This window comes from Saccopteryx bilineata, chromosome 11 (assembly GCF_036850765.1).
Source record: "Saccopteryx bilineata isolate mSacBil1 chromosome 11, mSacBil1_pri_phased_curated, whole genome shotgun sequence".
Taxonomy (NCBI): Eukaryota; Metazoa; Chordata; class Mammalia; order Chiroptera; family Emballonuridae; genus Saccopteryx; species Saccopteryx bilineata.
Window position 1 is genome coordinate 45,404,470 of NC_089500.1, and position 13,758 is coordinate 45,418,227.

The window sequence follows — 13,758 nt, forward strand, 5'->3', positions numbered from 1 at the left end:
CCAGTATAAAATTCTTATCAATCTTTAGTATGACATCACTGGTTAAGCATGTTTTACTAGGAGGAATATATACAAGAGATCAAGTCACAGTAGATACAATTAACCTCTGTTAAAGAAAGTTAATCATATTCTAAATATCTGTTAATAATTTAGTGGGTTTTTTAAAATAAATCTAAACATATTTTCTTACATTGAATAAACAAAAATTTTGGGACTAGTTATAGTATGTGAGGTTGTTAGACTACCTCCTGTAGAATATCTAAAAAAAACTTGAGATTTGGACAGTGACCTAAAGAAAAGTGTAGTGTAATGAGGGACAAGCTTTCATATGAACATGCTTTACACAGATGAAAGGGACAAGGGTCAGAGAGGTACAGATAATTTCAAGGAAGAAAAAGGTTGCTTTGGGCCCTTGAGGAGATCAGGAAAGAATTAATCACAGAGAGGACAAATGCACTGGATAGGTGACTATTCTATGCAGAGAATTAATGGAACAAAACTAGAAAGAAAGACTGGGTATAATAAGTAGTAAAAAGCCTTCAAAAGTAGGCTAAGGAGTCTGAAACTTACCTAGAACAATTATCAGTTATTTTTCACAGATAGATAATGAGAAGATTGGTTGATTTTTTAAATTTTTTTTATTTTTTAGTGAGAGGAGGAGAGGCAGAGAGACAGATTCCCACATGCGCCCTGACCAATATCCACCCAGCAAACCTATTTGGGGGCAATGCTCCGTTGCTTAGCAACCCAAGCCATGTTTTAGTGCCAGAGGCCACAGTTATTCTCAGTGCCTGAGGCCAACTCCCTAAAACCAATTGAGCCATGGCTGCGGGAAGGGTAGAGTGAGTGAGAGAAAGAGAGAGAGAGAGAAAGAGAAAGGGGAGGGAGAGGGGCGGAGAAGCAGATGGTTGCTTCTTCTGTGTACCCTGACCAGGAATCGAACCTGGACATCCACACACCAGGCCAATGTTCTACCACTGAGCCAATGGGCCAGGGCCTGATTTGTTAGTAGTTATATATACAAAACTGAGAAGCACTGAGTACCTCGTCTAATTTGCAAGGTGAAGAAATAATGAGAAAAGGCAAAACAGCTGTGACAGGCAGAATCAGTAATCATACTGCTCACAAAAATTAGAGGATATTTTGTTGTTTCATATTCATCTTGAAATATCTCATAATTTTTGTGAGCAATATATTTGGCAGCTCACCTGTTGTAGGGTGAAAGAAGTCAAAGATTCTGATTAAGATGGTTTACTTGAGCCTGACCTGTGGTGGTGCAGTAGATAGTCAACCTGGAACACTGAAGTTGCCAGTTCAAAACCCTGGGCTTGCTGGTCAAGCCACACATGACCACCAATCAGTGAGAACTAAAGTGAAGTAACTATGAGATACTTCTCGCTCCCCCACCCTACCACCTCCACTCTCTCTTCTTTCTGTAACATCAATAAATAAAAATATTTTATTTTGTACTTTTCCAAAGTTAGAAGCTGGGAGGCAGTCAGACAGACTCCCACATATGCCCAACCAGGATCCACCTGGCATGCCCACTAGGAGGCGATGCTCTGCCCACCTGGGGCTCTGGTCCGTTGCAGCCAGAGCCATTCTAGCAACTGAGGCAGAGGCCATGAACCATCCTCAGCACCCGGGCCAACTTGTTCCAATAGAGCTTTGGCAGCGGGAGGGGAAGAGAGAGACAGAAAGGCAGGAGAGGGGGAGGCGTGGAGAAGCAGATGGGTGCTTCTCCTGTGTGCCCTGACTGGAAATTGAACCCAGGATTTTCACATGCTGGGCTGACACTCTACAACTGAGTCAACTGGCCAGGGCTAAAAATATTTTTTAAAAATGGTTTACTTGACTCTCCCTGTTCGTATCCAATAAAATGACAAAACAACTCTAAAGAGAAGTCAAATGCAATACTAAAAAGCCAGGAAGGATGTTACTAGCAGATCAAAACTAAAGTGATTCAGAACATGGTTAAGATATTAACCTTATATTTTAGAAATGCACGGTAAAATTTCAAGGTTGATCAAAAAGAATAGAAATAAGAGTTTAAAAAAACAGTAAAGAAGCAAATTAAAGCTGTAACACTTGGAGTGTGTCCAAAAGCAAATGGCACAACCATTTGCTTCAATGGTTTTCCTTCAATAAACTGCTGGTACAAATAAAAAAAGAATCAAATGAAAATGAGAAGAAAAACATCCTCAAAATTCAGTAACTGGAAAGAGTAATAACAAAAAAGAAAGAGAGGCAAGACAGGAAGAAAAAAGTAGCAATAAGATAGGAACACCAAAAATTCATAAACATGAAGTTCTTAATATTTTTATTCTTGCAATAACTTTGAAATTTGACTTCAATGATTTTTCTGTTGCTCATTTTAATGTAAAGTGAGGTTTCCTAACCTTTTCAGCAATCATATTGGTGGTACTATTAGTGGTACTATTTTGAGGCTACTAGCTAGTAACATGATATTAAAACATGAGTATCTAGGAGATATTTTAAATGTATTATTTCTGTGTTCTTGAGAATCAGAATACTCAAGTTGGAAGAAAGGAGCTATAGATATTATTAGAGAAAAGGTTAGTAAAAGATCTATAGTCTTTAATTTTCAACATAAACCATTTTATTTATCTGAAAACCAGGCAAAACAATATTCCAGCCATTTACCCAAGAAGAAATGCAAACTGAGTATCATGTGAAAAGATATGTGACCTGAACAATAATAAAGAGGATGGTAATCTTAAAAAGGTATCATTCTTTACCCACCAGATTGGATATTATTAGTTACTACATTTGTCCAAAGCTGAAGATGATGTAGGGAAAGAAACATTTTCAAACACTCTAACAAACATAAAATTAGGCTGTCCATCAGTAGGAGAATGGCTAAATAAATCACATCTATACTATGGAATACAACGTAGCAATGAAAATGAACACTGTCCCATGTCTTAAACCTAAGTTTTTGCCTTTTTTGGAGTTTTTGGCTATTTCAGACAGTTAAAGTTACTTGGAAATCTATTAGATATGTAGACATTTCTGGAGATTATTTCTAGTACTAATAATATAATGGTGGATCTCAACTATGTTTATTGAGGTGTAATAAATGCTCATTTCTACTCATCAGTAATATTCTTACATTCCTAAATAAACACATGCATATATATTCATATGTCAACATATATTCATACATAGACCATAGAATCTTATAGACCCAAATATATTAACACGTAAAGACTTCTAAGACATAATATAAAATACAACTAACACATGTCAAAACAAAAAGTATGGTATGATTCCAATAAAATTTAAAAGGGAAGAGAGAAAAGAGAGGAAAACAAAGAACCCAGAGACAGACAGAAAGACAGACAAACTTGGACCTGGAAAGATATTATTCAGATTGTTAGTAGTAACTACTATGTTTTCTGTGTTTAAAATAATGAGCATATACTATACTCTTGCTTGAGCAACCAGAAGACTGCAATATAATCGAAAAACAGTAGTCAGAAGATGGAACTAGGCTAGAAAAGAAGATTCAGTCCTGGACATGTGGATTATGAGTAGTTTATAGGAAATCTAGGTAAGGGTAACTAAGGGAGTATATAAACAGGTATAAAAGGTTACAAGAGGTAGTAGAAGAGAAAAAAGCTAAGAATGAAAGAAAACACAGACTCTGGCTGGTTAGCTCAAAGTGTTGTCTGGAAACAACAAAGTTGCGGGTTCAATCCCCAGTTAGGGCACATACAGGAAGCAATCAATAAATGCACAACTAAGTGGAACAACAAATGAATACTCCCCCAAACCCCTTTCCTCTCTCTGTCTCTCTAAAATCAATCAATCAATCAAGAGAATTTTTTTAAAATGAAAGAAAACCCTACATTAAAGAAGCCTAACTGAAAATGGTATATTTGTAATATGTCATAAAATCAAAATAATATAAATACACCTTTATAGAACACTAAATTGTACTTAATTTAACTAAACAGTTCCATCACATAATAATAAAACCAAAGAAGCAAATGTGGACATATCCTTAGGAAATCTGCATCTGGTCTTAACAGCTGGTGAGACTTTAAGGCCAACGTGTACAGAATGTGCACAACCTTTTGATAAGTATTTCTTACTAAAATAATCATGACATTAAATCTACACAAAGAAAAAAAGGACAATTCAACTTTTGCCTAAATAAGCAAAAATATTGGTAAACAATCCATTTATTTGGTTGTAACCAATTTACTGATAGGTTTTAACAACAGTATGTTATGCTTTAAATACTTAATAAGTGAAGAAAGGAAACTCACTAAGCTCTGTGATAAGTTTAAGATTCTGCTGCCGGATATTTTCAAATTCTTGCTGTTTTTTTCGCATATGTTCTTCGGTTACTGCACAGCGATCACATAATCCTGCTCTTAATCTATGAAGCAAAAACAAAATATTTTTAGAACTTAAATGTTCTCATAAAAAAAAATAAGTAAAGTGATGGATATGTTAACCCCAGAGGGTGGGAATTCTTTCACAATGTATATATATATCTATCAAATCACCAAGATATACAATTTATTTTATACTTTTGTCAATTATACCTCAATAAAGCTGAAATTTAAAGAAAAAATATTTTTAACTACCCCAAGATATTTTTTCATATCTGAACCCCAAGATTTTTATACTTTATGAAGATATAAGGAATTGACTTGGCAAATAAAAAGAAAAATAATTTGTTTAATGATATATTCATACCTTTAATAAATTCTGAAATAGGCTGAAATCATGCTACAACATCACTTTCTACAGACTGCAATTCTGAGTGAAATTCTGTAAAAATCTGCCAATTTTAAACTCTACTCAAGTGAACTTACTTATTGAAGAACTAACCTTGTTTTAATTTATTATAGCCAAAATATGAACCAAGGGGCAGAATCACATCTTAAGCAAGCTTGTATTTGCTTTGCTTAGCATAGATTATAACATATAATGAGTGTTCAACAATAAATACTATAGATCAAGTAACTTAAATTTTTAAAAAAAGTCACCTCATACTTTGCTCTCTTCAACATTTAAAAAATCCCAGTGTTAGTAAAAATTCACAATGTGCTACCATGTAAAAAAAAGATTACAAATAACTTTTATTAATTATGAGTGATTGCTAAAAGTGAGAGAAAAATACATATATTGTATGGGGGAGGGGAATGTGGAGAGAAAGGTGCACTCCAAAATGTTAGTAATAGTTATCTTACAAGTACCAGTATTTCTTTTTTTGAAAGAGACAGACAGACAGATAAACTCATAGTTGTGGCACTTTAATTGCACATAGATTGCTTTCTCATATGTGCCTTGACTGGGGAGCTCTAGCCAAGCCAGTGACCCCTTGCTCAAGCCAGTGACTTTGGACTTACGCCAGTGACCTTGGGCTTCAAGTCAGTAACCTTTGGGCTCAAGCTAGTGACCCTGCACTGAAGCTGGTAAGCCTGTGCTCAAGCCAGTGATCCTGAGTTTCGAACCTGGGTCCTCAGCATCCTAGGCTAATGATACTCTATCCACTGTGTCACCACCTGGTCAGGCTGCAGGTATCAGTATTATAGAAGATTTTCTTCTTAGTGTTTTGAAATTTCTCTAATTTCATTATTCATATAATCAGATTAAAAAGGTTAAAAAAAAAGACATATGCCCATATTAGGAATTTAGGAAATATATATTCTTAGATAGTAATTTCATTTCAATAATCTAAATGAATAAGATACTAAGTATTTAAGCATCTATGGAAGTCACAGCATGATAGTATATGCCATGAATATAAATATATGAAAAATGTACAACTAAAACAAACAAAAAGAACCTAGAGGTTCTTTTATATGAAAGTCTAACTCATAACCAGTGTTTTGCTAAGGATGTAAAAATAAAAGTTAGAGATCATCGGTTGCACTAATGGAATTAGAATTTCTAGAATGAAAGAATAAAGAACTGGGTATCATGGCTCAACTGGATATTAAGCCAACAGGAATTAGGACAATGAAAATCTTTGAAACTATAATACATGATGAGTAACATCTAAGTAGAGATGACAAAGTGAACATTTGCATCTATTTTCATCCCCTCCCCAAATCCCAAAACTCTACAGCAAATGTAGACCCCTTGTGATTTCTTCTTTAACTTATTGTTTATTTTAGGAGTGTTTTGTTTAAGATTAATGTATTTGTGAATTTCCAGATTTCCTTTTATTGATTGCTAAATTCCATTATGGACAGCTGTGGACTCGGAGCTTCTGTAGGATGATCTGCCTGGTTCCCAGGGGGAATGGGAGAGAAGACAAAAGTACTATTAAAAGCAAGATAAGTGGCAGACAAACAGAAAGTGACCTGTGAACACTGAATCTTAAACTACTGATGGGAAAAGCCTAAAACTGAGGTGTCCAACATGGTAGCCACAGCCACATGTGACTGTTTCAATTTAAATAAAGTAAAATACAATAAAATAAAAATAGAGCTCCTCAGTCACTCTCAAGTGCCAACAACCACATGAGTCTAGTAACTCCATACTGGATAGTACAGATATAGAACATTTCCATTATCACAGAAAATTTGGACAGCACTGACTTAGAACCAACCTGATTTACATTGTAGAATTCCTAAAAGGTCAAAAATTGGTACCAGCAATGACTAACTTAAAGCATGTTTCAAGAAATTATCATACTAACATATTTCCCTATATTCTGAGCAGACAAGTGATTACTTCTTTCATTTCCAGCAGAAGACTAGAGATGGTCCTAGAGAGTCTAAAAGAGTGTCTGGTCTGGGAGGCACTAGAGACAGTTAAAGGTAGGAGTTCAATAACAAAATGAATGTATATGCACACCAAATTCTCAAACCCTAGCCTAGGCCCTCATCATCAACTTGGCTTTCAGAACATTGGTAGCCAGCCCTATTACACATTCCCGGAAGCAGAATTAGGTATATTTTCTAAGAAATCTGGCCAGCCTAACAGTAAAGACCTAAAGATACAGACATTATAATCATCAATGAAATAAACCAGGCAGATCATCCTACAGAAGCTCCGAGTCCACAGCTGTCCATAATGGAATTTAGCAATCAATAAAAGGAAATCTGGAAATTCACAAATACATTAATCTTAAACAAAACACTCCTAAAATAAACAATAAGTTAAAGAAGAAATCACAAGGGAAATTATAAAGATAGAGCCGCAGCTGAGTGCCAGTGTCTCCGTGTAAAATTCTACCCATTGGGGGCTCTCCAATCTAAAGGATAGCTCCCAATTTTCTTAGCAAAAACTAAAGTTCCCATGACATACATAGAGCTCTCAGTTCACTTCCCTATTTATAGGAAAACTCCTGGGGAGGGGAAAAGCAGAAGAGCTGGGCTAAAACAGTTATACAGTTAAAAGCACAGCATGTTAACTATGCAGAAAGTTCAACACAGTCTCATACTTAAACACAGACAAGCAAAAGCAAAGATCACTAACTAGTGTATAAAGCAAACCGGTAACATTAAATAAGAAAATAAAATAGAACTGCTAAGCCTGACCGGTGGTAGTGCAGTGGATGGGCGTCAACCCGGGATGATGCGGTCCCACATTGGAAACCCCGAGGTAAGTGTGGGTTCATCCAGCTTAAACGCAGGCTCATCAGCTTGAGGGCGGGGTTGCGGTTTGAGTGCGGTATCATCAACATGATCCCATGGTTGCTGGCTTGAGCCCAAAGGTTGCTGACTTGAAACCCAAAGTTTCTAGCTTGAGCCATAGGAGCCACTGGCTTGGCTGGAGATACCCCCCTCCCTCAGTCAAGGCACATATGAGAAGCAATCAATGAACAACTAAGGTGATGCAACTAAGAGTTGATGCTTCTCATCTCTCTCCCTCCCTTCCTCTCTCACTAAAAAAAGGAGGGGGACACTATAATGTCCCTTCTTTTGAAGAGCTTACAAAAAACAGCTCTAGAGAGACAAGATGGCGCTGGAGTAGGCGAACGTACCAGCATCTACCTCCCAGAACCAATGTGGATTACAAACTAATTTTATGAACTATCAACTGGAAAAACCAACTTTGGACTAAACTAAAAGGACTCTTCAACCCAGGAATGCTGAAGAAGCCACCCAGAGACTGGTAGGAAAAGCGGAAACGCGGAGAGGGCTGCCCAGCTTCTCGGAGCGAACGGCACCAGGGAGAGACTCGCGTGGCGGGAAGTGAGTTTAGCAGAGGGGAAAGGGCCCTGAGCCCCAGGAACAAAGCCCCAGCCTGCAGCCCCAGAGCCCAGAAGAAGCATAAGGACAGTATTTAGCTTGAAACAAGTCAGGATACTGTTTGTGAGAGAGTCTGATTTCTCAGACCCAGGATCCTTCTTAAAGGGACCACGCAGAACATCTCTCTCACAAACACTCACCCGGGGCTCCTGGAGACGGAGGGAGAGGGGAGAGAACCACAGTATCAGGAAGAGAGTGCAATCTAGGAGGCATAGGGAGAAACATTTTTGGGAGATAGCCACTCTAACCCCTGGGACGAGTCACTCCCCAAAGCTGAAGTGAATATTTCCCCCGGAAACAGCAATACCAGCAAAGGGAAGCAGGAGAGCAGCCAAACAAGCCCCCCCCCCCCCCCCCCCGCGGCATTCAGAGCAGAGTCGCATAGAAGGAGGGAGCTTTCGGGTCTACGGTAGTGAGTCTTAGGGTCCGAGCTGCAACGCCCCCACCCACACGGCTGAGGGTGCACCGGAGAGCGGGCGGCAGCGGGAGACAAAAGCGCGGTTCTGCTGGCAGGGGCGGAAGCCGGCTGGCCACCACTGGACTCAGGTGTGAGCTCAATCTTGCCCGGCTAGGGAGAAGGGGGCGTGCAAAAGCGGCTAAGCTCAGCTGCCGGCAGCCTGTAATCCAGCCTCCGGGAGAAGGGCGGGAAACCCAGAAAGGGTAGAAACCAGCCCCGGAGCAAGGGCAGAGGAGCACATCCCTGCCCCACCCGTGCAACCCAGGCTTGCGGTCTGACTTGGTAGCAGGCTCCTCCCGCGGGGGTGGAGCCAAAAGCCCAGAAGAGGCAGAGTTCCGCTACGAAGCTGAGCTTGGGCACGCAGCCTTTCCTGGTGGTAGAGCCAAGGCTAGCAGCTGTTCCTTGAGTGGGATCATCCTGCAAAGGCAGGGCGAAAGCTCGGAAACAGGCGGAGACCCGCAGCTGAGCAAAGGTGCTCGCCAGTGCCCTCAGGACCGAGCATAACATCACACACGGGGGCGGGGCAAAGGCCAAGGCCACCAACCCTTGTGCACCCGAGCACGTGATCAAAGCCACTCTCGTGAAGAGAAAATGCGGAGGCAGAGAAATACAACACAAATAAACCAAGAGAAATCCCCAGAAAAGGACCTAAGTGAATCAGATATAACCAAATTACCAGATGCAGAGTTTAAAATAACGATTGTTAGGATGCTCAAAGATATTAGAACCACCATAGATGGCCATTACGAAAACCTAAATAAAGAGATAACAAATATAAAAAAGGACATTGAAATAATAAAAAAGAATCAGACAGAAATGACAAATACAATATCTGAAATAAAGAATACAATGGAAGGAATTAAAAGCAGGATGGATGAAGCAGAGAATCGAATCAGTGAGTTAGAGGACACAATAAATAAAGGCACGGAAGCAGAGCAGAAAAAAGAAAAGAGACTCAAAAAGTCTGAGGAAACTCTAAGAGAGCTCTGTGACAACATGAAGAGAAATAACATCCGCATCATAGGGGTTCCTGAAGAAGAAGAGAAAGAACAAGGGATAGAGACTTTGTTCAAACATATTATAGCGGAAAACTTCCCCCAATTAAGGCAGGAAAATATTTCACATGTTCAGGAAGCACAGAGAACTCCATTAAGGAGAAATCCAAAGAAACCAACACCAAGACACATCATAATTAAATTACCAAAGCTTAATGATAAAGAGAAAATATTAAAAGCTGCTAGAGAAAAAAAGACAATCACCTACAAAGGAGCCCCCATAAGGATGACTTCTGACTTCTCAACAGAAACACTTGAGGCCAGAAGGGAATGGCAAGAAATATTCAAAGTAATGCAGAACAAGAACCTACAACCAAGACTACTTTATCCAGCAAGGCTATCATTTAAAATTGAAGGAGAAATAAAAAGCTTTACAGACAAAAAAAAACTAAAGGATTTCACTACAACCAAACCAAGGCTGCAAGAAATGCTAAGGGACCTGTTGTAAACAGATCAAAGGAAAAAAAGAATATAGCAAAAGAGAAAAACAGTTTTAAAGAAAAAAAATGGCAATAAACAGTTACATATCAGTAATAACCTTAAATGTTAATGGATTAAATGATCCGATCAAGAGACATAGGGTAGCTGCGTGGATAAGAAAACAGGACCCATACATATGCTGTCTACAAGAGACACACCTTAAATCAAAAGATGCACACAGACTGAAGATAAAAGGATGGAAAAAAATATTTCACGCAAATGGAAATGAAAAAAAAGCTGGGGTAGCAATACTTATATCAGACAAAATGGACTTTAGAACAAAGACCATAGTTAGAGATAAAGAAGGTCACTACATAATGATAAAGGGAGCAATACAAAAGGAAGATATAACCATTATAAATATCTACGCACCTAATATAGGAGCACCTAAATATATAAAGCAGACTTTGATAGACTTAAAGGGCAAGATCAACAGCAATACTATAATAGTAGGAGATTTCAATACCCCATTAACATCATTAGATAGGTCCTCAAGAAAGAAAATTAACAAAGAAACAGCAGACTTAAAGGACATATTAGATGAACTCGATTTAATAGATATCTTCAGAACCTTTCACCCTAAAAGAGCAGAATATACATTCTTTTCAAGCGCTCATGGGACATTCTCTAGAATAGACCACATGTTAGGGCACAAAAGCGGGCTCAACAAATTTAAGAAGATTGAAATCATATCGAACACTTTCTCTGATCACAATGGCATTAAACTAGAAATCAACCACAATAAAAAAATTGAAAAACATTCAAACACTTGGAAACTAAATAGCACGTTATTAAACAATGAATGGGTTAACATTGAGATCAAAGAAGAAATTAAAAAATTCCTAGAAACGAACGATAATGAGCATACATCAACTCAAAATTTATGGGACACAGCAAAAGCAGTCCTGAGAGGGAAGTATATAGCATTACAGGCATACCTCAAGAAGCTAGAAAAAGCTCAAATTAACAACTTAACCCTGCATCTAAAAGAACTAGAAAAAGAACAGCAAGTAAAGCCCAGAGCTAGTAGAAGGAAGGAAATAATAAAGATCAGAGCAGAAATAAGTGACATAGAGGCTAAAGAAACAATACAGAGGATCAATGAAACCAGGAGCTGGTTCTTTGAAAAGGTAAACAAGATCGATGAACCTTTAACAAGACTCACCAAGAAAAAAAGAGAGAGGACTCAAATAAATAAAATTAGAAACGAGAGTGGAGAAATAACAACTGACACAACAGAAATACAAAATATTGTAAGAAAATACTATGAAGAACTGTACGCCAAAAAACTAGACAACCTAGATGAAATGGACAAATTCCTTGAATCATATAATCTTCCAAAAATCAATCTGGAAGAATCAGAAAACCTAAACAGACCAATTACAACAAATGAGATTGAAACAGCTATCAAAAAACTCCCAAAAAAGAAAAGTCCTGGGCCTGATGGCTTCACAAGTGAATTCTACCAAATATTCAAAGAAGAACTAACTCCTATCCTTCTCAAGCTATTTCAAAAAATTCAAGAGGAAGGAAGACTTCCAAACTCCTTTTATGAGGCGAGCATAATTCTGATTCCAAAACCAGGCAAAGACAACACAAAAAAAGAAAATTATAGGCCAATATCCCTGATGAACTTAGATGCAAAAGTCCTCAATAAAATATTAGCGAACCGGATCCAGCAATATATGGAAAAAATCATACACCATGATCAAGTAGGATTTATTCTTGGGAGGCAAGGCTGGTACAATATTCGCAAATCAATCAATGTGATTCATCACATAAACAAAAGAAAGGAGAAAAACCACATGATAATTTCAATAGATGCAGAAAAAGTATTTGATAAAGTCCAGCACCCATTCATGATCAAAACTCTCAGCAAAGTGGGAATACAGGGAACATACCTCAACATGATAAAGGCCATCTATGACAAACCCATAGCCAACATAATACTCAATGGGCAAAAATTAAAAGCTATCCCCTTAAGATCAGGAACAAGGCAGGGTTGCCCCCTTTCACCACTCTTATTCAACATAGTTCTGGAAGTCCTCGTCACAGCAATCAGACAAGAAAAAGAAATAAAAGGCATCCAAATTGGAAAAGAAGAAGTAAAACTATCATTATTTGCAGATGACATGATATTGTATATAGAAAACCCTAAAGTTTCAGTCAAAAAACTACTAGACCTGATAAAAGAATTTGGCAAGGTGGCAGGATATAAAATCAATACTCAGAAATCAGAGGCATTTTTATACACTAATAATGAACTGTCAGAAAGAGAAATCAGGGAATCAATCCCCTTTACCATTGCAACCAAAAAAATAAAGTACCTAGGAATAAATCTAACCAAGGAGATTAAAGACTTGTACTCAGAAAATTATAAAACATTGATAAAAGAAATCAGGGAAGATACGAATAAGTGGAGGCATATACCGTGCTCATGGTTAGGAAGAATAAACATCATTAAAATGTCTATATTACCCAAAGCAATTTATAAATTCAATGCAATACCAATGAAAATACCAATGACTTACTTCAAAGACATAGAACACATATTCCAAAAATTTATATGGAACCAAAAAAGAACACGAATAGCCTCAGCAATCCTGAAAAGGAAGAAAAAAGCGGGAGGTATCACACTTCCAGATATCAAGTTATATTATAAGGCCATTGTTCTCAAAACAGCATGGTACTGGCATAAGAACAGGCACATAGATCAATGGAACAGAACAGAGAACTCAGAAATAAACCCACAGCTCTATGGACAACTGATATTTGACAAAGGAGGTAAGACAATACAATGGAGTAAAGACAGCCTCTTCAACAAATGGTGTTGGGAAAACTGGACAGCTACCTGCAAAAAAATGAAACTAGACCACCAACTTACACCACTCACAAAAATAAACTCAAAATGGATAAAAGACTTGAATGTAAGCCATGAAACCATAAGCATTTTAGAAGAAAACATAGGCAGTAAGCTCTCTGACATCTCTCGCAGCAATATATTTGCTGATTTGTCTCCACAGGCAAGTGAAATAAAAGACAGGATAAACAAATGGGACTTTATCAAACTAAAAAGCTTCTGCACAGCTAAAGACAATAAGAACAGAATAAAAAGACAAACTACACAATGGGAGAATATATTTGACATAGCGTCTGATAAGGGGTTAATAACCAAAATTTATAAAGAACTTGTAAAACTTAATACCAGGAAGACAAACAATCCAATCCAAAAATGGGCAAAAGAAATGAATAGACATTTCTCCAAAGAGGACACACAGATGGCCAATAGGCATATGAAAAAATGTTCAACATCATTAATGATTAGAGAAATGCAAATTAAAACCACAATGAGATATCACCTCACACCAGTCAGAATGGCGCTCATCAATAAAACAACACAGAATAAGTGCTGGCGAGGATGTGGAGAAAAGGGAACCCTCCTGCACTGCTGGTGGGAATGCAGACTGGTGCAGCCACTGTGGAAAACAGTATGGAGATACCTCAAGAAATTAAAAATCGAACT

The 13,758-nt window shown here is 37.8% G+C and overlaps 1 protein-coding gene across 5 annotated transcripts in view; it reads right to left on the minus strand.

The window, feature by feature from the left end:
- The window catches only part of RBBP8 (RB binding protein 8, endonuclease), a 118,643-nt gene that overhangs the window by 46,422 nt on the left and 58,463 nt on the right, over nucleotides 1-13,758 (minus strand). For all 5 annotated transcript variants that reach the window (XM_066246872.1, XM_066246874.1, XM_066246875.1 and 2 more), the window contains one exon: nucleotides 4,296-4,408. In XM_066246872.1, coding sequence (XP_066102969.1) covers nucleotides 4,296-4,408 — 113 coding nt within the window. The remainder of the gene's footprint in view (nucleotides 1-4,295; nucleotides 4,409-13,758) is intronic.